The sequence below is a fragment of the Mustela nivalis genome, assembly GCF_964662115.1.
Source record: "Mustela nivalis genome assembly, chromosome: 10".
Classification (NCBI taxonomy): domain Eukaryota; kingdom Metazoa; phylum Chordata; class Mammalia; order Carnivora; family Mustelidae; genus Mustela; species Mustela nivalis.
In genome coordinates this window covers 101,877,415-101,898,159 of record NC_139029.1, presented here as the reverse complement: position 1 = coordinate 101,898,159, position 20,745 = coordinate 101,877,415, and the positions used below count along the sequence as shown (strand labels likewise).

Here is a 20,745-nt window from a genome sequence, read left to right as displayed (position 1 = left end):
AAAAATTTATTTTTTGCCTTAACTGTACTTCAGGAACCAGTTCAAACATTTCCTCTTTCACTATGCCTTCCTTAGTCACTTCCAACTTAAAAGTTTCACAAGGGCAAGACTTGTGTCTTATCCATTGCCTTATCCCCATATCCTCTAGCACATTGTTTTATAAAGAGTATAAATGAGTATAAGGGGTATACATAAAAGCAGTATAAATACTGCTTAGTGTTTATTGAGTGATAGGCTTTAAAAATACAAGGAGTATGATTTTGGTCCGTGGAATCCAGATGAGTAGAAAAGAAAAGAAAAAGTGTTATGGACCTTAGTTGGTCTAAGTCTCACAGTGTCATCGGATGTCCTTGACTCAGACGTTCTATTCCATTGTAGTGATGTTCCAACTTTTGCCTCCTCAGCTGAAGATAACGATTTGGGAACATTCAGTAGCAATTCTCCTGAAAGTAAATATGGTCCAATTCTTAGGAGTGTTGAAATTCTTACAGAATAATGCAAATGTTACTCACCGGCAGCACGCAGAATATTGACAGGACCTGAGAAGTATTCTAGTTAATCCACTTTATTTTACACTAACTGAACAGTACTCACCACCTTCCTCTAGCACAATAAAAGACTCAGGCGTCCGTTCAGGAAGTGGAGGAGGGACTTCATCATCTATCCTTGGAGAAGTTGCTATCCAAAATGCCAGAAATAGAACCATAATTTTTCATTAGAAACATCCAAAGGAAATTATTTTTTCTTTTTTTAAGATTTATTTATTTGTTTGAGGGAGAGAGAAAGAGCAAGTGAGCATGAGTGGGAGGAAGAGAAAATCTCAAGCAGACCTCATGGTGAGCTTGGAGTCACCGTATATGAGGCTCCATCTCAGGACCCTGAGATCATCACCTGAGCCAAAACCAAGAGCTGGATGCTTAAACCACGGTACCACCCAGGTGCCCGCCAAAGGAAATTCTTTTTTTTTTTGACAGAGGGAGGGAGATCACAAGTAGCCAGAGAGGCAGGCGGAGAGAGAGGAGGAAGCAGGCTCCCTGCTGAGCAGAGGATCATGACCTGAGCTGAAGGCAGAGGATTAACCCACTGAGCCTCTCAGGCACCTCATTTTTTTTTTTTTTTTAAGATTTTTTGCCAAAGGAAATTCTTATATTCTAACCTCGAAGTAAAGTCCATCAAGCATCATTACAATACTTAAGCTGGTATATTTTTACTCAAGGAAAAAGCAAAGTAAATTCTCCCCATTTTAATTTGCAAACCCAGGAGGCTTTGCTGCTTCTTCAAAAGTTATTCCCTATTTCCTTTAAAGGCCCCAAAGTGTTTTGGTCGAGTCACTCAGTACCAGTTAACAGAATATAAAACATTATATTAATTCAGGAAGTTTTGAGTTATTTTCTATATAACCCTTTTGTTTCATGTACAATATTCAATAAAGCATGATAAAGCACTTTTAAATATGCCAAGGATTCGGTTACAGAGTAGGTTGAAGTTTAAAGATTTTAGTATCACTTCTTCATTCTACAGTGAAGAATATGGATTTTTTTCCTTTTTACTAAACAATGGTATAACAAGGTTTTCTATTTTTCTACAGAAAAATTCAGAATTTTTATAGAAAAATTCAAATGCTGTTATAAGAAACTGCCACCAGGTGGCACACATGTCAATGATGTTACAATCCCTAAAGCTGGATTTGCTTTTGAAGATAATACTCAGAGAAGTTTAAGGTATTGTGAGTAACTTTAAAAAAAAAAATCCTTTAAATTATAAGATGGGACCAAAATATATAAAATAAAGAAGCAATTAGATCCAGGTAAAACATTTTTGTCACAAACTACACATCCACACATCTATTATTCTGTAAGAATTTCAAGAAATGCTGTACAATAAAACATGTTATAGAAAAAAATTTTTTTTCTACGTCCTATTTAGGTAAAATGTCATTCATAAACTTCTGATAATATATCTGGACAGTTAAGCTTGCTCTTTTCTTCACCTTCTTCCCTATCAAGCTATTATAACTATCTCTAGGAGGATGCTTACTTTTTAACTTTTAAACCACTCAATAAAACAAAAACAATATGCATAATATGCAAATATCCAGGACAATAAAGGTGAAAAAAAATTAAAGTAAAGGGGAGTATAAGATGATAGTATCACACAGCATATAAATGCATGTTCTCATCTACTACGTTATTATGCAAGGATGGGAGGAAATCAGGTCCTCCTTTACCAGCTCCTGCAGAAGAGAACTGAAGGCTTAATGATCTGTTCAGTTCAGTGCAGCCACATGGTTGAGCAAAAATGTCCTGAGGGACCATGCAGTGCTGTGGATCAAATCCTTTCTGCTGCTTCATTGCTTTTGTTCCTTTGCTTCTGCCTAGCAAGGGTGAATTGTTGACCTCTGATAAACATCCCAAGGAATGGGGATTGCCTTCTTTAGGGACACTTTTGCTGGCATAGAGCCTGTCTCCGTTGCTGCCTGTTTCATCAATGATTACATGTTGCTATTTTTTAACTCATCCCATCATGAAAACCCTTGGGGATTTATTTCTTTGAGGAGGAGAAGGAAGGAGGAGAAAGAAGCTGAGAAAGACAAGGGGGAGCATGAAAAGAAACCAAATCTTCTATAGAGAAGAGTGAAATCTAGAATGCCATATAAACTTCGAAAAAAAACTTACCTACTACTGCTGTCTCTGGGTTTGGAGAGGGGTATTGGGTCGGAGGACTCAGTGCTAAAGAATCACGTGAATTGTAAGAAGAAAAGAGGGTTGTAGAAGATGCTGGCAATGAGGAACAAGGCAAAATGTTTCCATCTGGCTTCTCAGATAAATCAAGAGACATCTTAGAACCAGCGCTACTAGGAGACAATGATAAGAAATAAGGATCTTCTACAGACATGTAAGAATATACATGAAGAGGCTGAGAGTCCTGCCCCTTTGCAACAGAGGCACTGCACATTTGGGGCTGAGAGTCTGATGGCAGTGAATAATTCTGTTCTGCCAAAGAAGCATGCCTCGCTTTTTGAGCCTGTGCGAGATAAGAACTGTGGGGTAGAGATTCCAAACAAGAAACATTTTCCTTGATGTCCAACTCCTCGGTGTCTCTCTGTTGTGTCAGCTCAAAGGGCGTTGATTTGGTCCGTATTATTGGCGCCTTTGCATTAAAATACCTTCCTGCCACATCGGCAGCTTTAGAATTTGGACGCGCTCCAAGCAAAATGGCACTCCAGTCTAAACTCTGATGCTTCTGAAGAGGCTTCCCAGCTATTGGAAATGCCTTGGTCTCCCAATGTGTGGTTATGTCGGCATTTTTGTTACAACTACAGTTTAGTTCCAAAAGGTCAAAAGCACATCTCTGTTCACCACCGTGCAAGGCTAACCTTTCCTTTTCACTTCTGTCAGAAGTCCTGAAGTCAAAAGAAGAAACTTCTGCACTTTTCACCCTTAGCCTTGGTTTGCTCTCTTGTTTCATCATCTCTGCTTCTTTTAAGCTGCTGAAACAAAAACAAAGGAAGGATAACACCACACCCCAGAGAGGTCTCCTGTTAGCATCACATCAGTGAGACAACACTGGGGTGTGTAAAATTGTGCTCACCTTTTTGGTAAATTGGGAGAATAAGACTCTGTTTCTAGAATGGGATTTTGCTTAAGAACGGAATCCTGTGCTTGAATCTTCAAGAGAAATAAGGAAGACATTGGTTTTTAGTGAAAGAAATGGCAATATTTTAACATTTCATAAAGTTGAGAAGTTACTTTTCAGAAAACATAAGATTTAAAATCATTCACAAAGGAGATGAGTTTCCAAAATATTGAGTCCAACACAAACCTTTTCGTGTACCAAGATCAAAGGATTAATAGTGTTATAGAACCTAGAAAGTGTTCACTTATAGTATCAAATGTGGCACTTTTAACATGTCTTTGGGGGTAACTTTTAAGAACAATCTACCTTCAGAAATGACATCATCTCAACTCTTACATTATTATTGGCTCTTAAATTATTATTGGCTTACAGATCCATTTCTCCAGTCTCTGTCTCCATTACCACATGGCATTCTCCCTTTGTGTCTCTGAGTCTCTGTTGTTTTTTTTTTTTTTAAATAAGGACCAAGCCATTGTGATAGGGCCCACCTGAATCTAGTATGAGCTCATCTTGACCAATAACATCTGTAAAGTCTCATTTCCATATAAGGTCACATTCACAGATACCAGGGATTAGATTTCAACATGTCTTTTTGAGAGTCATAATCAAACCCATAACAGGGGGAATCCTACAATGGTTGATGACATTTAAAAAATGCATATAAACATTTCTAAATTCAGGATATAGTTTACAAATTGGTGGTATCTAAGATTCTACATAACATATTTCATAATGCAATAATTGCTATGAATAAAAAGAATGGCTGACAAGTGTGTGGGAGTATGATTTTAGGTTGAGTGGTCAGAGAAGATTTCCTTATGCAGGTGACATTTAAGTAGAGCACAATTACTTAGAAAGAGCCAGTTATGCAAAATCTGGAGTAAGAATATTTCAATCAGAGGTAATAGTAATTGTAAAAGGCTGGAATTGAAAACAAGCTTGGTATGCTTAAGGAATGACAAGAAAACCAGTATAGCTAGTAGGTTGTAAGGAAGAAAGAGGTAGAACAAGATAAGTATAAGGACCTAATAAGCACTTAGTAATTTAAGAGTTGAGATGATGTCATTTCTGAAGGTAGATTGTTCTTAAAAGTTACCTCCAAAGACATGTTAAAAGTGCCACATTTGATACTATAAGTGAACACTTTCTAGGTTCTATAACACTATTAATCTTTTGATCTTGGTATACAAAAAGGTTTGTGTTGGACTCAATATTTTGGAAACTCATCTCCTTTGTGAATGATTTTAAATCTTATGTTTTCTGAAAAGTAACTTCTCAACCTGATTGCTGGCAAACACCAGAAACTAAGAAGAAGCTAGAAAGACTCGCTAGAGCTATGAGAGAAAACATGGCCTTGCTGACATGTTGATTTTGGACTTCCTACTTCCAGAACTATGAGAAAATAAAATATTTTAAAAGAAGTATCAGTTGTATGCAGTGTGTTGCATTTAAAATTTAAGATTTTTTTCTTATTTTCTTATTTACTTCTTAAGAATGTGGAAGTGCAAAGCAGGGGGACTGGGAGAAAGAGAAGCAAGCTCCTCACTGAACAGGGAATCTGATGAGGGACTCTATCCCAGGACCCTTGGATCATGACCTGAGCCAAAGGCAGATGCTTAATTGACTGGGCCATTCAGAGGCCCTGAAAATACATTTGTTTTAAGTCCTCTTGAGTTTGTGATATTTGTTACAGCAAGTCTGGTAAACTGATAAGAGACATGAATACCCCACTTTCAATAATGGATAGATCAGATAGAAGATCAGTAAGGAAATAGATGACAGACATGAACAACACCATAAACCAATTAAATCTAACAGCACATACAGGACACTCCACATTATATCATACACATTCTTCTCAAACTTGTGTGGAATATTGTCCAGGATAGAACACATGGTAGGCCACAAAACAAGCCTTAATAAATTTTAAAAGATTAGAGTTATGCAAACTATCTTTTCCAATTATAACAAATTGAGACTAAAAATTAATAACAAAAGGAAAACTAGAAAATTCACAAAAGTGTGCAAGTTAAACGACTAATGGGTCAGAGAAGAAATCACAACAGAAATTAGAAAATATTTAAAAGTGAACAAAATCACAGCATACCAAAATGTATGAGATACAGTGAAAGTGATATTCAGAGGGAATTTATAGCTATAGATGCCTACTCTTAAAAAGAAAGATTTTGGGTGATACACTATATGTTAATTAATTGAGTTAATTAATTAATTAATTGAATTTAAATTTTTTTAAAAAGAAGAAAGATCTCAAATCAATAACTTAGCTTTAAACTAGGAAAAAATGAAAAAACTAAACCAAAGGCTAGCAGAAGGAAGGAAATATTAAAGATTCGAGCAGACATAAATGAAGTAGAGACTAAGAAAACAATGGAGAAAATCAATAAAACCAAAAGTTGATCCCTGGAAGAGATCAATAAAAGTGACAAACCTTAATTAGATTGACTAAGGAAAAAAGAGAAGACTCAAATTACCAAAATCTCAAATTACAGAAATAAAAATGGGTACATTACTACCAATTTTACAGAAATAAAAAGTATTATAAGACTTTTTATGTGATCAACTGCACACCAACAAATTGTACAACCTAGATGAAATGGACAAATTCCTAGAAACACATGACCAATAAAAACTGACTCAGGAAGAAATAGAAAATCTGAATAGACCTACAACTAGTAAGTAGACTGAATCAGTAATCAAAAGACCTTCTGACAAAGAAAAGCCAGGACTAGATGGTTTCATTAGTGAATTCCACCAATCCTTTAATGAAGAAATAATGCCAGTCTTCCACAAACTCTCCCAAAAAATTAAGTAGGAGAGGATATCCACTAAGTCATACTGTGACACCAGCATTGCCCTGATACCAAGGCCACACAAAGATACTACAAGAAAAAGAAGACTATAGATCCATATCACTTATGATTATTGATGCAAAGTCCTCAACAAAATACTCATATTCAGTATCATATTGAATCAGTAAAAGAAGAAGGAAGAAGGAAGGAAATATTAAAGATTCAGTATCATACTGAATTCAGCATCATATTAAAAGGATTATATACCATGATTTATTCTGGGAATAAATCCCCCAGAATGCAAGGATTGTTCAACATACAAAAATCAATCAATATAATGCACCACATTGATAAAATAAAGGGGAAAACTCCCTTTGGAAGAAAATCATTTGACAAAATTTATGATAAAAACAACAATTCAGAATATATGGAGAACTCCTAAGACTCAACAACAACAACAACAAAACCCAATGCAAAAACAGGCTAAGGACTTATATAAACACTTTCCAGAGATTATAAACAACAGCCAATGAGCACATGAAAAATACTCAACATCACTAATCAGGAAAACACAAACCAGAACCACAGTGAGATATTATACCCATTAGATGGTTACCATAAACCAACAAACAAACATAGAAAATAAAAAGTGTTGCTGAGGATATGGAGAAATTGGAACCTTGTACATTGCTAGTAGGGATGTAAAATGGGGCAGCTGCTATAAAAAACAGTATGGCAGTGCCTCAAAAAATTAAACATAGAATTATCATGTGAGGAGCACCTGGCTGGCTTGATCAGAATAGCATGTGACTCTTGATCTCAGGGTCATGAGTTCAAGCCCCAGGTGGAGTGTAGAGGTTACTTTAATAAATACTTAAAAAAAAAAAGAAAAGAAAAAAGAATCATCACATGACCCAGCATTTCCACTTCTGCATATATACCCCCAAAGAGCTGAAAACAGGAACACAAAAAGATATTTACACACTCATGTTCTTAGCAGTATTATTCATAATAGCCAAAAGGTGGAAGTAAACCACCTATTAACCAATTGGTGAATAGAGGAACAAAATGTGGCATATAATGGAATATTATTTAGCCTTAAAAAGGAAGGAAATTCTGATACATTATGACATTGATGAACCTTGAGGACATTATGCTAAGTGAAATAAGATAGACACAAAAGGACAAATATCATGTGATCCCACTGATACGAGATACCTAGCGTACTCAAATTCATAGATACAGATGGTAGCACAGTGGTTGCCAAAGATGGGGGAAGGGGAGAAAGGAATGGGAAACTCTAAAAGGTATAAAGTCTCAGTTTTTCCAGGTAAAAATAATTCTGGAAATGGATGGTGGTGATAATTGCACACTATTAATGTTCATAGTATCATTGAACTATACATATAGAATTAGTTAAGGTGGTTAAATTTACGTGTATCTGACCACAGTTTTTTAAAAACATTTTATTTTAGAAAGAGAGAGTGCACGTTCACATGTGCAAAGGGGATAGGAGCAGAGGGGGAGGGAGAGGAAAAGAGAATGAATCCCAAGCAGACTCTGTGCTGAGCATAAGCCCTATGGGACTTGATCCCACAACCCCAAGATCATGACCTGAGCTAAAACCGAGAGTCAATGCTTTTACTACAACGTAGAAATTTTGAAAAAAAAAAAAAAGTAGGCAAAGGACTTGGATATATATTTGTCTGAAAAAGATATGCAAATGACCAATAAGCACACAAAAATATGATGCTCAACATCAACTATTCATTAGGGAAATGCAAATCAAAACCATGAAATACAACTTCACACCCATTAGGATGGCTATTATCTTAAAAACAAAGCAAAAAGCAAAAACCAGGAAATGCCAAGTGGTGGCATGGATATGGAAAAATTGAAACTCTTATGAATTGCTAGTGGGGATGTAAAATTTTGTAGCCACTGTAAAAAACAGTATGACAGTACCTTTAAAAACTAAACCTTGAATTACTGTATGATCCAGAAATTTCTGGATTCTTCTGGGTATATATCCCAAAGAATTTGAAGTAGGGACTTCAACAAATATTGGTACACTATTTTAAAAAAAGATTTTATTTATTTATTTGATAGAGAGAGCACGCAAGCAGGGAGAGAAGCAGACTCCCCACTGTCAAATAAATAAATAAATATCTAAAAAAAAAAAAAGAAGAAGAAGAAGAAGAAGAAAAAGAAAGCCTATTACATTTACCCATGGTTTTCCTTATCATGTTCTCCCTTTCATCACTTCCTTTCTGCTTAGAAAATTTTCTTTGTCACTTTTTTTTTTTTTTTTTTTAAAGATTTTATTTATTTATTTGTCAGAGAGAGAGCGAGCGAGAGTGAGCACAGGCAGACAGAGTGGAAGGCAGAGTCAGAGGGAGAAGCAGGCTCCCTGCGGAGCAAGGAGCCCGATGTGGGACTCGATCCCAGGACGCTGGGATCATGACCCGAGCCGAAGGCAGCTGCTTAACCAACTGAGCCACCCAGGCGTCCCTCTTTGTCACTTTTTAAAAGATAGGTCTACCAAACTAATTTTCTTAGTTTTTTGTCTGTTTTTTCATCTGAGAATGTCTTTATTTCTTCTTCATTCCTGAAGGATATTTTCACTGGGTATGGGATTCTGGGTTGTCAGTTATTTTTTTTCAGCATGAAGACATATTGTTTAACTTTCCTCTGGCTCCCATGGTTTCTGATGACAAATTTGCTATCATTCTAATTGTTTTCTCCCTACTATTAAGATCATTTTTCCATGGCTGTTTTCTAGAACTTTTGTCTTTAATTTTCAGAAGTTTAATTATAATGAGTCTTGAAGTACTTTTTCAACCCCATGGTTTTTTTCTCCTCTCCTTCTTGGACTTTGCTGACACAAATGCTAGTTATTTTCTTGCAGTTTCTTAGGTTTCCTAAGACTCTGTTTGTTCTTTTTTTCCAGTCTATTTTATTTTTGATGTTTAGATTAGGTAATTCCTATTGTTCTATCTTTTATCTTATTGGTTCTTTTTTTCTGTGTGTACCCTGAATTCTGATGTTGAGCTCATCTACTAAGCTATTTTGTTTCAGTTACTATGTTTTTTAATTCTAAAATTGCCATTTGGTTCTTTTTTATATCTTCTAGATTTTTTGCTGAATCTTTTTATATTTATTGCTGAGCCTTTCCATTTTTTTATCTTTTTTTTAAAGATTTTATTTATTTATTTCATGGAGAGAGAGATGACAAGTAGGCAGAGCAGCAGGCAGAGGAGAGGTTGGAAGCAGGCTCCCTACTGAGCAGAGAGCCTTATTTGGGGCTCGATCCTGGGATCCTGAGATCATGACCTGAGCCGAGGGCAGAGGCTTAACCCACTGAGCCACCCAGGTACCCCAACCTTTTCGTTTTTAAAAAAAAATTTAAAGCATGTTTGTAATTGCTCATTGAAGCATTTTTATTGTGGCTACTTTTAAAACTTGGTCAGATAATTCTAACATCTTTACCTTGTCCTCTATTGATGGTCTTATTCATTTGGTTTGAGATCTTCCTGGTTCTTGGTATGATGAGTGATTTTCAATAGAAGCCTAGATATTTTTGTATTGTTATGAGGCTCTAGATCTTAGTTAAACCTTCTGTTTTAGCTAGATTTTTAAATTTTTAACTACATTCTACAGAGGAAAGGGAAGGTGCTGCCTTGTTACTGCCTTGTTACTGCCAAGTACATTCTAACTCCACCAGTTTCCTCACCGAGCCTTTGTTGACAGCCAAGGGGAGACATCATGGAAGACACTCCCCATGTGGTCTCTACTGACACTGTGGTAAGTGGAGGCCTTATCACTGCTCGATGATGGTGGAAGTCCTAATTCTCTACTAGGCTTCTTCTGACACTACTTCAGTGGGGAGGCATTAGGGTACCATGTTAGTGTCCAGTAGAAGCTTAGGTTCCCCATGCAGTCTCCAATGACATGGCAGGAAACCCTCACTTCAGGCCATTGAGGATGAAAGTCCTCCCTCTTTACCTGAGCTTCTCTGACATCACTCCAACATTCTAATACAGTGTTAGAAAGGTGGGAATCTAGGACCCCACTCAGTCTTTAGTGACATGCGTGGGTTGGGGGACCACTATTTTCTGTGGTGTTGACTAAAGTAGAATGATGATTATCTAAAAGTTTTCTGTCTTGCTGGACTGCCTCTTTTTTGGTCCTTTGGCTAGACAGAGCAGGCTTTTGTTGGGGCATTTTTGTCTGTATCACTGGCATTTCCAGGTTGTTGACTTCTTCAGTTTCAAGTCTGGGATATATGAGTCAAAAGAAAAATGGAACTTAGCGTCATGTCTTTCCTTGGGTCTCAAGGTCCCTCACTGGCCTGTCTTCTTTCTATCTCTCAGAGCCTTCTTATAGTTGTTTTTTTAATATAATGCCAATTATATATATAGTTTCTGGATGGACTTAGTTCAACCAGAAAAACACACATACACACACACACACACGGAAAAGTGTGTCTACTTGATCTTTTCCAGAAACAGAAGTCCTCTTTATTTAACTGTAACCAATTCTTTCTGTGAGAGTTTGAACTGTGTTCTTGTGTTCCCATTTACTTACTAAGGGCCCACTCCAAACAACCCAGCAGGAGCCATGACACTGCTACTGGACTAAATTTGAGTATTGGCATTTTCTGAAACCTAAATAAAATATCAGCGCACATACTCCAGTGACATATCAAAAGAATATTTTTTGTTCAAGAAGGATAAATTCTAAAATACATGGACAGTTTGACATTAACAAATCCAATGGTGTGACTATATTAATACATCAAAGGAGAAATCCAGGTGATCACTCCTTTAATGCAAAATATGCAATTGACATAATTCAACATTCTTTCTCTAAAATTTTCCTAATAAAATAGAAATCAATGAATATTCTCTTTAAACAATTGAAAAACAATAGTCCAATTTATAATTGCACCAAAATGAATAAGATACCTAGGAATAAATTTAACCAAAAAGGTGAAAGACATTGATTAAAGAAATTGAAGATGACACAATGAATGGAAAGATATACCATGCTCATGAATTAAAGAACTAATATTCTTAAAATGTTCATACAACCCAAAGCAATTTACAGATTCAATGCAATCCATGTTAAAATACCAAGAGCATTTTTCACAGAGCTAGAACAAATAAACCTAAAATTTGTATAGAACTACAAAAGACCTCAAAGAGTCAAAGTCCAATCTTTTTTTTTTTTTTTTTTAATTTGACAGAGAGAGATACAGTGAGTGAGAGAGGAAACACAAGCAGGGGGAGTGGGAGAGGAAGAAGCAGGCTTCCCACTGAGCAGGGAGCCTGATGCGGGGCTTGATCCCAGGACCCTGGGATCATGAGCTGAGCTGAAGGCAGACATCTAACAAGTGAGCCACCCAGGTGCCCCTCAAAGTCCAATCTTGAGAAAGAAAACAAAGTTAGATGTATCACAATCCCAGATTTCAAGCTATATTTCAAAGCTAAAGTCATCAAAACAGTATGGCACTGACACAAAAATAGACACATAGATCAATGAACAGATAAAGAGACCAGAAAGAGATCAACATTTATATGATCAATTAATCCATGACAAAGGGGTGAGAATATACAATGGGATGGGGCCCTTAGGTGGCTTAGTTTTTGAGTGCTGCCTTTGGCTCAGTTCATGATCTTGGCATCCTGGGATTTAACTGCTGAGCAGTTGGGCTCCCTGCTCAGCAGGGAGTCTGCTTCTCTCTCTGCCTCTCCCCCTGCTTGTGCCCTCTCTCTCACTCTCTCTCACTCTGTCTCTCAAATAAATAAATAAATAACCTTTAAAAAAGTATATACAATGTGGAAATGACAGTGTTTTCAGTAAATGGTGTTGAGAAAACTGGACAGCTACATGCAAAAGAATTAAACTTGACAACTCTCTTATACTGTACATAAAAATAAACTCAAAATGGATTAAAGACCTAAATGTGAGACCTAAAACTGTCAAACTCCTAAAAGAAAACATAGGTAATTTCTTATAGTGATCTCTTGGACATTGGCCTTAGCAACATATTTATGGATATGTCTCCTCAGGCAAAAATAAACTATGGAGACTATATCAAAATAAAAACTTCTGCACAACAAAGGAAATAATTAAGAAAACAAAAAGACAACCTAATGAATGGAAGAAGATGTTTGTAAATGATATATCCATAAGGAGTTAATATCCAAAATATATAAAGAACTTGTATAACTCAAAACAAAATAAAACTTATTAAAAAATGGGCAGAGGGCATGAATAAATATTTTTCTATAGAAGACGGGCAGATGGCCTACAGGCACATGAAAAGATACTCAACATCACTAGTCATCAGGGAAATGCAAATCAAAACCACAATGAGATATCACTCTACACCTGTTGGAATGGCTAAAATAAAAAGTACAAGAAACAAGTGTTAGAGGAAGTAAAGAAAAAGGAACCCTCGTGCACTGTTGGTGAGAATGTAAATTGGTGCAGTCACTATGGAAAACAGTATGGAGGTTCCTTCAAAAATTAAAAATAAGACTACCATTTGATCCAGTAATCACACTACTGTGTATTTACCCAAAAAATACAAAAACACTAGTTTCAAGAGACATATGCACCCCTATGTTTATTGTAGCATTATTTACAATAACCAAACTACGGAAGCAGCTCAAGTGTCCATCCCTAGGTGGATAAAGATGGTATATTTATATAATGGAATATTACTGAGTCAGAAAAACGAATGAAATCTTGCCATTTTGTGACAACATGGATGGACCTAGAGGGTAATATGCTAAGTGAAATAAGTCAAATAAGGGAAGGTAAATACCAAATGCTCCCATTCATTTGGGGAATCTGAAAAGCAAAATTAACAAACAAAGACTCTTTTTTTTTTTTTTTAAGTAGGCTCCAGGCATGGAGCCCAACATGGGGCTTGAACTCACAACCTTGAGATCAAGACCTGAGCTAAGATCAAGAGTTGGACACATAACTGACTGAACTACCCAGACACCTCGCAAAAAAAAAAAACCAGACTCTTAACAATAGAGAACAAACTGGTGGTTGCCAGAGGGAGGTAGGTGGAGGAAGAGGTAAAATAGATGGTGGGGATTTAGAGATGTAAACAAACAAACAAATATCTCCAATCAAGTCAGCAGCACACTTGGTAGTGAAACATGAGAATCTTCCCCATTAAAATTTGGTTGTCCATAATCACCTTTATCATTTAACCTTGGTATGGGATTACTGGCTAATAAAACATATATAAATAGGATATAAATAACAATTTCTGACAAAACTATACTCTTATTTCCATGTCCTTCTACCATATTGTTTTCCCTTAAAGCCAACACTGATGAGGATTGCTTAGTCCATTTCAAACCTCAATAGTGTTTCTGGCTTTCCTTCTCCATGATTCAACATTTGACTGACAAGAGTTATGACCAGAATCATGTCTTATATTATTTTGTATTCCTAATACTAGGTAATATTAGTATTAGTAGTATTAGTAGATACTACCTAGTATCCTAACACTGGGTAGAAGGTCCTCAGTGAATATTTTCAGATTAAGAATCCAAAATGTGATATTAAAAATTAAATTAATAAGAATATGTTACAAAACACACCCTTCAAAGGTAAATCAGTAATCTTATTTTCTTAAAGTTTTTTCAGAACCCAATACTTTGTGACTTCACAGTTAGTATTTGATTTATCAATTTTTGTGATGCGATCAAAATAGCATATCCAAGAATACTCAATATTTCTTAACTGGACTTTGGTTAAATCATAATCATTTTTATACCGAAGACCCTCAGCTAAAAATCCCTCTGCATATTCTAAAATATTCCCAAAATTTGATGAGACATATGCAATCAAAACGAGGCTAAAGAAACCTGAAAAATTATATCAGTTTTCAACTATGATTTCACTTTGTAACTATCACTCTCACTTTTAACTCACCACATAGCTATTAGACCTGGGAACAGAATAGACACTTGCCCTGTCACTCACTCCTATTGTTTCTAAATTTAGCTGAAAATAGTATACAATAGGTTAACCAAAAGATTCATTTTCTGAGTTGAAGTACTTCAATTAATCAGTCCTTCTCCACAGGAGATTTGCAGTATAACCCCATGTGCCCCTGACACTCCAATTCAGTTTTGGCAATAAATCATTGGTCCTATAATTGATCTGTGACCCCGTGACCAAAATAAAACATTAAAAAAAAAAAAAGACAAAATGTCAAGTTTAATGTTTACCTCTGTTCCCGAGTGTTGATCCCTAATAACTTCCATCTGTCTCTTAAATAGTTCTAATACAGCCTTGTAGACCAGCTCATACTGTTCCTGAAGAGCATCACAAACCGAAATAAATGAAAACAAACAAGAAACTTGGTGAACCACAGAACCAGAGTTCAGGAGTGTGAACATCAGTCAAACCCTAGTACAGCAGACCTGAAAAGATCATCAACCGTAGTTTCATTGTAATGCCCTTACGTTTGCAAAGCCCATTTTGGATTGCAAAGCACTTGCAGCCTACTAGAAATAGCTAAATATTTGATCTTCTACCTTTAAATATATAAGGGCCTTCCGGCATGTTTTATGTTCCAACCCCACTTTCTCACTTATCTTCCCCCGCACCATCATCCCTCCAATTTCGTTTTCCTGGCTCACATTTTAAACGTTTTATTTGATTCTGGATGCATTTTTGGTCAGGCACCTTCATCTTTTCTGGGAAAAGGGAGGTAGATTGTGGTCAATGGGTAGATACAGAGCTTCAGTTATATTCTTCACTTAACCCTGACAATTTATCTCTAACGCAGGTAGGCTATTATCCCTGTTTACACTTCGTACAAGGTTGTTCAGCCATAATTTCCAGACTTGGATTCAAACCCAGGTCTTCTGACTCTTAGTTTAATATACCTAGATCAAGCTGCTGACATGCTCTCCTAGCAAAGACACCAAAAATAAGTAGATCACCCAAGACAGTCTGGAAATTTGTGCCTGTGAAAGGATTTCACAGGCACAAATGAGAAATGACACCGCCACACTTAAAGTATCCGTGCAGGTGGGGGTGGGGTTCTGCCATGTGACCTCCTCTAGCACTTGATTTTGGAGCTACTTTTCATCTGAAAGAGCCTCAATGGGGTTTCCCTGGCACTTCACACAATACAAATAAAGCACAACTTTTGCCAATTATAATTTTAGCAGGAGAACCATACAGAATCTGCATCACCCCACACATCTGTTGGTACATTCTCCCATTTTTTTAAGAAAAGGTAAGTCAGACAGGAAGTGATCAGCTGGTTACAGTGCTATTTCCTGGTGAGAGCGGTGTCAGAAAAAGCAGTGACTACTGGTAAGGGATTTGTTCAGCTAGTTGTTGATAATGTTGATTAACATATGAAAGCTAACCAGAAATCATTTCCTCTGTCTTCCAACCTTTAAGAGGAGGCCGGAAATGGACTTTCTCTGAAATGAAGTAGGGTTTTATTGACTGATTCATACTACAATGTAATATTAGACAACTAGGTGGCATACTTCCTGGGGTCTTTAGACATTTATATGGATCAACCTGCTTTTAAGTCTGGTGCAACTAATCCAGCCAACGCTTTTACTTCACAGAAATTTTTTCCTTCAGGTTGAATATAGAAAACACCTACAGTCGACACATGAAAAAAAAATTTTTATTTTTTCCACTAGCTATTAGTGGAAAACCTACGTGGGCCAAACAGAAGGCTTATATTACAATAGCTCTTCATTTTTTCCCCTCAATTCACAAATGTCAGATGAAAATATCTAAACTGCCACTGTCAGTTATTTTACCTCCAAGTCTATGTGCAAGTTCATTTGTAAGTGCTTTTAACACTTCAGGGTCTTACCACTTAAGCAGTAGAAGGTAGTTCCAACAAATTCTGTAAAAATGTCTGTTACTTCTATCAACAAATGCTTGGTGAATGAATGAATGGGTGAAAGCTAAACTCCATCTTAAAGATGGAGACCATTGTTTTTAGAAATGTGGGTAAAATTACTGGTGTAGAAATCTGGGTGAAATTAATATTGTAGAGAGTGAGAGTTCTGTCCTGAAGTGTTTCATCTAGAAGGTGGAACTTCAGCGGGAGAGGAGAGAACAAAGTAGGAGAAGAGCACGAGGGTGGGCACTTTGGGGTAGATGAAAATGTTGTGATAGATATGTAACCTTATTATAGTATGGTTATAATCATGGTTTTTAAAATATGCATACAATAAGGATCAGGAGAGACTACAAAACAATAGTAATTGTGGCTATCTCTAGGTGACAGGAGTATGGTTGTTTTTATTTTTAATTTTCTTCAAGTCAAAAAATGAGTATACAGACTGACTGCACTCTCAGGATTCTGTTACCACTTCCTGAAGCAGAAATAACAAATCTCTGGGGCGCCTGGGTGGCTGAGTAGGTTAAAGCCTCTGCCTTCGGCTCAGGTCATGATTCCAGGGTCCTGGGATCCAACCCCACTCGGGTTCTCTGCTTAGCAGGGAGCCTGCCTCCCACTCTCTCTTTGCCTGCCTCTCTGCCTACTTGTGATCTCTGTCTGTCAAATAAATAAATAAATAAATCTTTTTTAAAAAAGAAATAACAAATCTGATTTTTCTACAGTTTCAGAAGTGAATTACTGTTACAAAACTTCAAGTTAACCTGACCTAACTCTTTCTTTCTAATAAATCAAACAGCTTGTGAAAATTTTCAACATCCTTTATAACAAATATTACAATAGTTTCTTAATATTTTCTGCATAGACAGTAAAACACAAGGAATGAGAGGAATTTAACCCAAGGCAAGGGATACAGGGAAAAAAATGATCTATTCAGAGTTTGAGGAAATGCAAATGGGCTAGTGCTCCTAAGAGGAAATTGGTAGTATAGCTAGGCAGTCAGCTGTTTTGGGTTGCCTTACTATTGAACAGAGAGATATAGCAAGACTGAGGCACATGTTATGATCCATTCACCGTAGTTGCATACCTGAGTTTGAACAAATGAAGGTCTTTGTGTTCGCATTTCCTGGATCAAACTAAAAACACTGAAGTTCTCTGGAAGTATCTATCAAATAAAAGGGAAAAAAGATCTTACTCCTTTGTTCCTCTGCTTTGTTAATAAATTATTATTTTATTTATCTAATATTTAACAAATCATTACTATTATTGACAAGACTGGTCTTGTCACTCTCATGATATCTGCTCTCCTAACAGAAGATAATATGAAAAAAAAGAATGCGTTTTTAAAATGAATGAGGTTTCTCATCACCTGCGTCATGATTTAGAGCCTGGTATTTTCCCCAGAAAAGACTGAAGAAACTCTCGGGCATGATTTCGCATGGGGTCATCAAATGTCTGAAGTTAATAATATAATGAGGGAGAAGGTTCAGATGAGGAAGCATGAGAATTTTATGGAATAAAAGAAATTGGCAGATAGATTTCAAGCCCGTGTTTCAAAGTTCCCACTTCCTATTAGACTTTTAAAAATGACTTAGAGATTGGAACACAAAATTTGTGATAGATAGAGCCCATCTACTAAAGTAGTTTGGATAAAGGAAGGGAAGTTAGGGCAGTGATTCTCAAACTACAGCATGCCTTAGAAGCACCAGGAGAGCTTGCTGGTACCCCGCCCCATAGTTTCTGCTTCAATCCATCCAAGGCCCCGCCCAAGGTTTTGCATTTAACAAGTTCTCAGGTGATGCCAATGCTGCTTACCTGGGAACCAACTTTGAGAATCACCAACCTAGGGCCTAATTTAAGCATCTGACAAAGTGGGTCCACAGTGAATATTCTAGAAAATATGAGTCATGGAGATAGATGTTTGGAAGAACCAAACAATTCCTAGTTCTGAAAGTAGCAAGTTAAGTAGACGGGAAGTGCCTGTGGAGAGAAACTCACCCCATCTTTTAGCAACATCCAGGTGTAATCAATAGCACAGATAACACCAGTCCTTCCACAGCCGGCACTGAAATGAAAGATCACAGGAGCACATACAGTTGCAGAGGATGGGTCATTGACAGTAGCTGGGAAATGTCACCAGCAGATTGGGGAAGAAGAAACCTAGAGGCAATGAAATGTTCCAAAGCACCCCCCTTTTCCCAGAGCATGTTTGTCAGTTGCCATATGCCCACATGAACCTCAGGACAGATCTTCGGTGACTTCTCAACAAGAGTCTCTAGATCTGCACTGTTCCCAAGTAACTTGTCAGAAAATATTAATTTAATTAATTAAATTGATTTGAATTTATTGTGATTTGGTTGAATTTACTATGATTTGGTTTTGCTATGGACCTTGCCCTTTCAATCACTCTCATTTCTAAGCTCTGTTCCTTTCTCATCAACTGGAAAAAATGAGACTAGGATCAGGAGCTACATCCTACATGCTTGTACCCCCTTGAATTCCAACAGAGTCTGTCTTCCTTCAGGTATAGCAGGAGTCCTGGTCACACTGTGACATTTGGTTTGTTTGGGGTGGAAGATTCATAGACCAGCATCTTACCTGCAGTGAATGCATATGGGAACACTGACATCCTCTTGGTAAGAACGTACATCCCAGATGAGCTCAAGAATAGGGTCTATGGATGAAGGCACATCATGGTCTGGCCAATTCTTGTAATGAAACTGGTAGATAGTTCGAGTTTCCTATAAAAAAGAAGTAGCCAGAATAAAAAGAGAGTTCAGCGTCAGGACCCCACTTCATTCTACCACAAGATTATTCTGACTTCCTAAGTAGCATCTCTGTCCTGTTGGCGATTTATGCTGCTTTCTTCTCCACAGGCTCTAGGGCCACGTGCCTTCTGAGAACAATTAAAAGTGATTTCAGGTAACTGACTATTGGTCTGTCTCTATTCGCCCCACTCACAAGAGGAGGTAGATATTAAGATAGTCCAAACCAGAGCTTCCCAACTGGTGTGCTTCACCAGTTCAAGTGGGTCACAGTCATGCTGATATAGTAAACCCCTTTGCCATATAGAGAGACTGGGCAACATGAGCTCTCAAGGTGGTTCCCAGCCTCTATTCACCACATAGCCTCTACTCGTCCTACAAATATTATCATTTTATAAGCGTGCCGTGGTGTGTAATATATTGGGGAGTTGGGTTTACATCAAAGGTCTCTTTTGCAAATGAAGATTTATCAAGAACCTCAAGGGCCCCACCACTCCTGCTGTCTTGTGGCCAGCCCAAGTCACATACATATGTATTTGCCACCGTGAGCTCTTGAGGTTACCACTCAAGGTCTATACTTACACTATTGAACTTGGCTTTTAGAGTCCTGATTATGTAATTGGATTTTCTATTTTCAGCTTCCTAAGAAGTAAATTCAAATATTAGTTATTTCAAAGACTAATGATCAAAAACTAGTCTCTATAAAGTAGACTCTGTATGGAGCATCTGCTCAGCCATAATGGAAACAGGAATCATACTCACACAGGATATGGAGAAAGGGCCAACTCGCCGCGGTAGCTCTCCTGGCTCAGTCCAGTAGCGCTCACACTTTTTCTGTTGCACAAAGCAAAATGTCATGACTCCCCTCCAGATATTCTAGTCTCTTCTGGGTAACAAAATCCACTTCCTCATTCAGAAGCAAATTCACAAATTCAGCTCTGTGTCCTTTAACTTAGGTTAGGACCATCCCCAACGTCATGGTCTGGAATCTTCAAGGATGGGAAAAACACTAAAGGATATATTAATTTCAGACTTCCTAGAAGTCTGAAGAAGTAGAAATAGGGATCTGACCTTTTCAGTACAGTATTCCCACCTTACCCACAGCTTTATTTTCCATGGTTTTAGTTACCCATGGTCAACCATGGTCTTTCAGTTACCTATAGTTCAGGATGTATTGTTGGAAGATCAGTAGTAGCCTAACCCTATGTGGCAACACTTAGGTCATTCCCCTCACTTCATCTCATCATGTAGACATCTGATCATCTTACATCATCATCATGAGAAGGGTGCGTACAGTACAATAACATATTTTGAGGAAGAAAGAGATCACATTCACCTAACTTATACCATATTGTTATAATTGTTCTATTTTAGTATTGTTGTTGTTAACTCCTTCTGTGCCTATTCACAAATTAAACTTTACCATAGGCATGTATGCATAGAAAAAAACATAGTGCATATAGAGTTTGGAATTATCCTTATGTCAGTTTTCCACTCTAGGCGTCTTGAGTATATCCCACATGAATAAGGGGGACTACTGTATTTCAAAGGGATTAACAGAGATCATGTCTACTAAAGCAAAGCTGTACAAGCCAAGAGAAAGCTTCTTTTTTTTTTT

General features: G+C 37.1%; 1 protein-coding gene across 8 annotated transcripts in view; it reads right to left on the bottom strand.

Annotated features, from left to right (window-relative positions):
• The window catches only part of PTPN22 (protein tyrosine phosphatase non-receptor type 22), a 55,440-nt gene that overhangs the window by 17,203 nt on the left and 17,492 nt on the right, over window positions 1-20,745 (bottom strand). For 2 of the 8 annotated variants that reach the window (XM_082685016.1, XM_082685022.1), the window contains exons 6-15: window positions 19,890-19,961; window positions 19,710-19,769; window positions 18,961-19,103; window positions 18,361-18,427; window positions 17,450-17,527; window positions 14,711-14,797; window positions 3,592-3,668; window positions 2,676-3,490; window positions 595-678; window positions 313-443 (exon numbers count right to left, since the gene is read on the bottom strand). In XM_082685016.1, the coding sequence (XP_082541142.1) occupies window positions 313-443; window positions 595-678; window positions 2,676-3,490; window positions 3,592-3,668; window positions 14,711-14,797; window positions 17,450-17,527; window positions 18,361-18,427; window positions 18,961-19,103; window positions 19,710-19,769; window positions 19,890-19,961 (1,614 nt within the window). The remainder of the gene's footprint in view (window positions 1-312; window positions 444-594; window positions 679-2,675; window positions 3,491-3,591; window positions 3,669-14,710; window positions 14,798-17,449; window positions 17,528-18,360; window positions 18,428-18,960; window positions 19,104-19,709; window positions 19,770-19,889; window positions 19,962-20,745) is intronic. The other 6 variants (XM_082685017.1, XM_082685023.1, XM_082685018.1 and 3 more) reach the window with 5 other exon arrangements.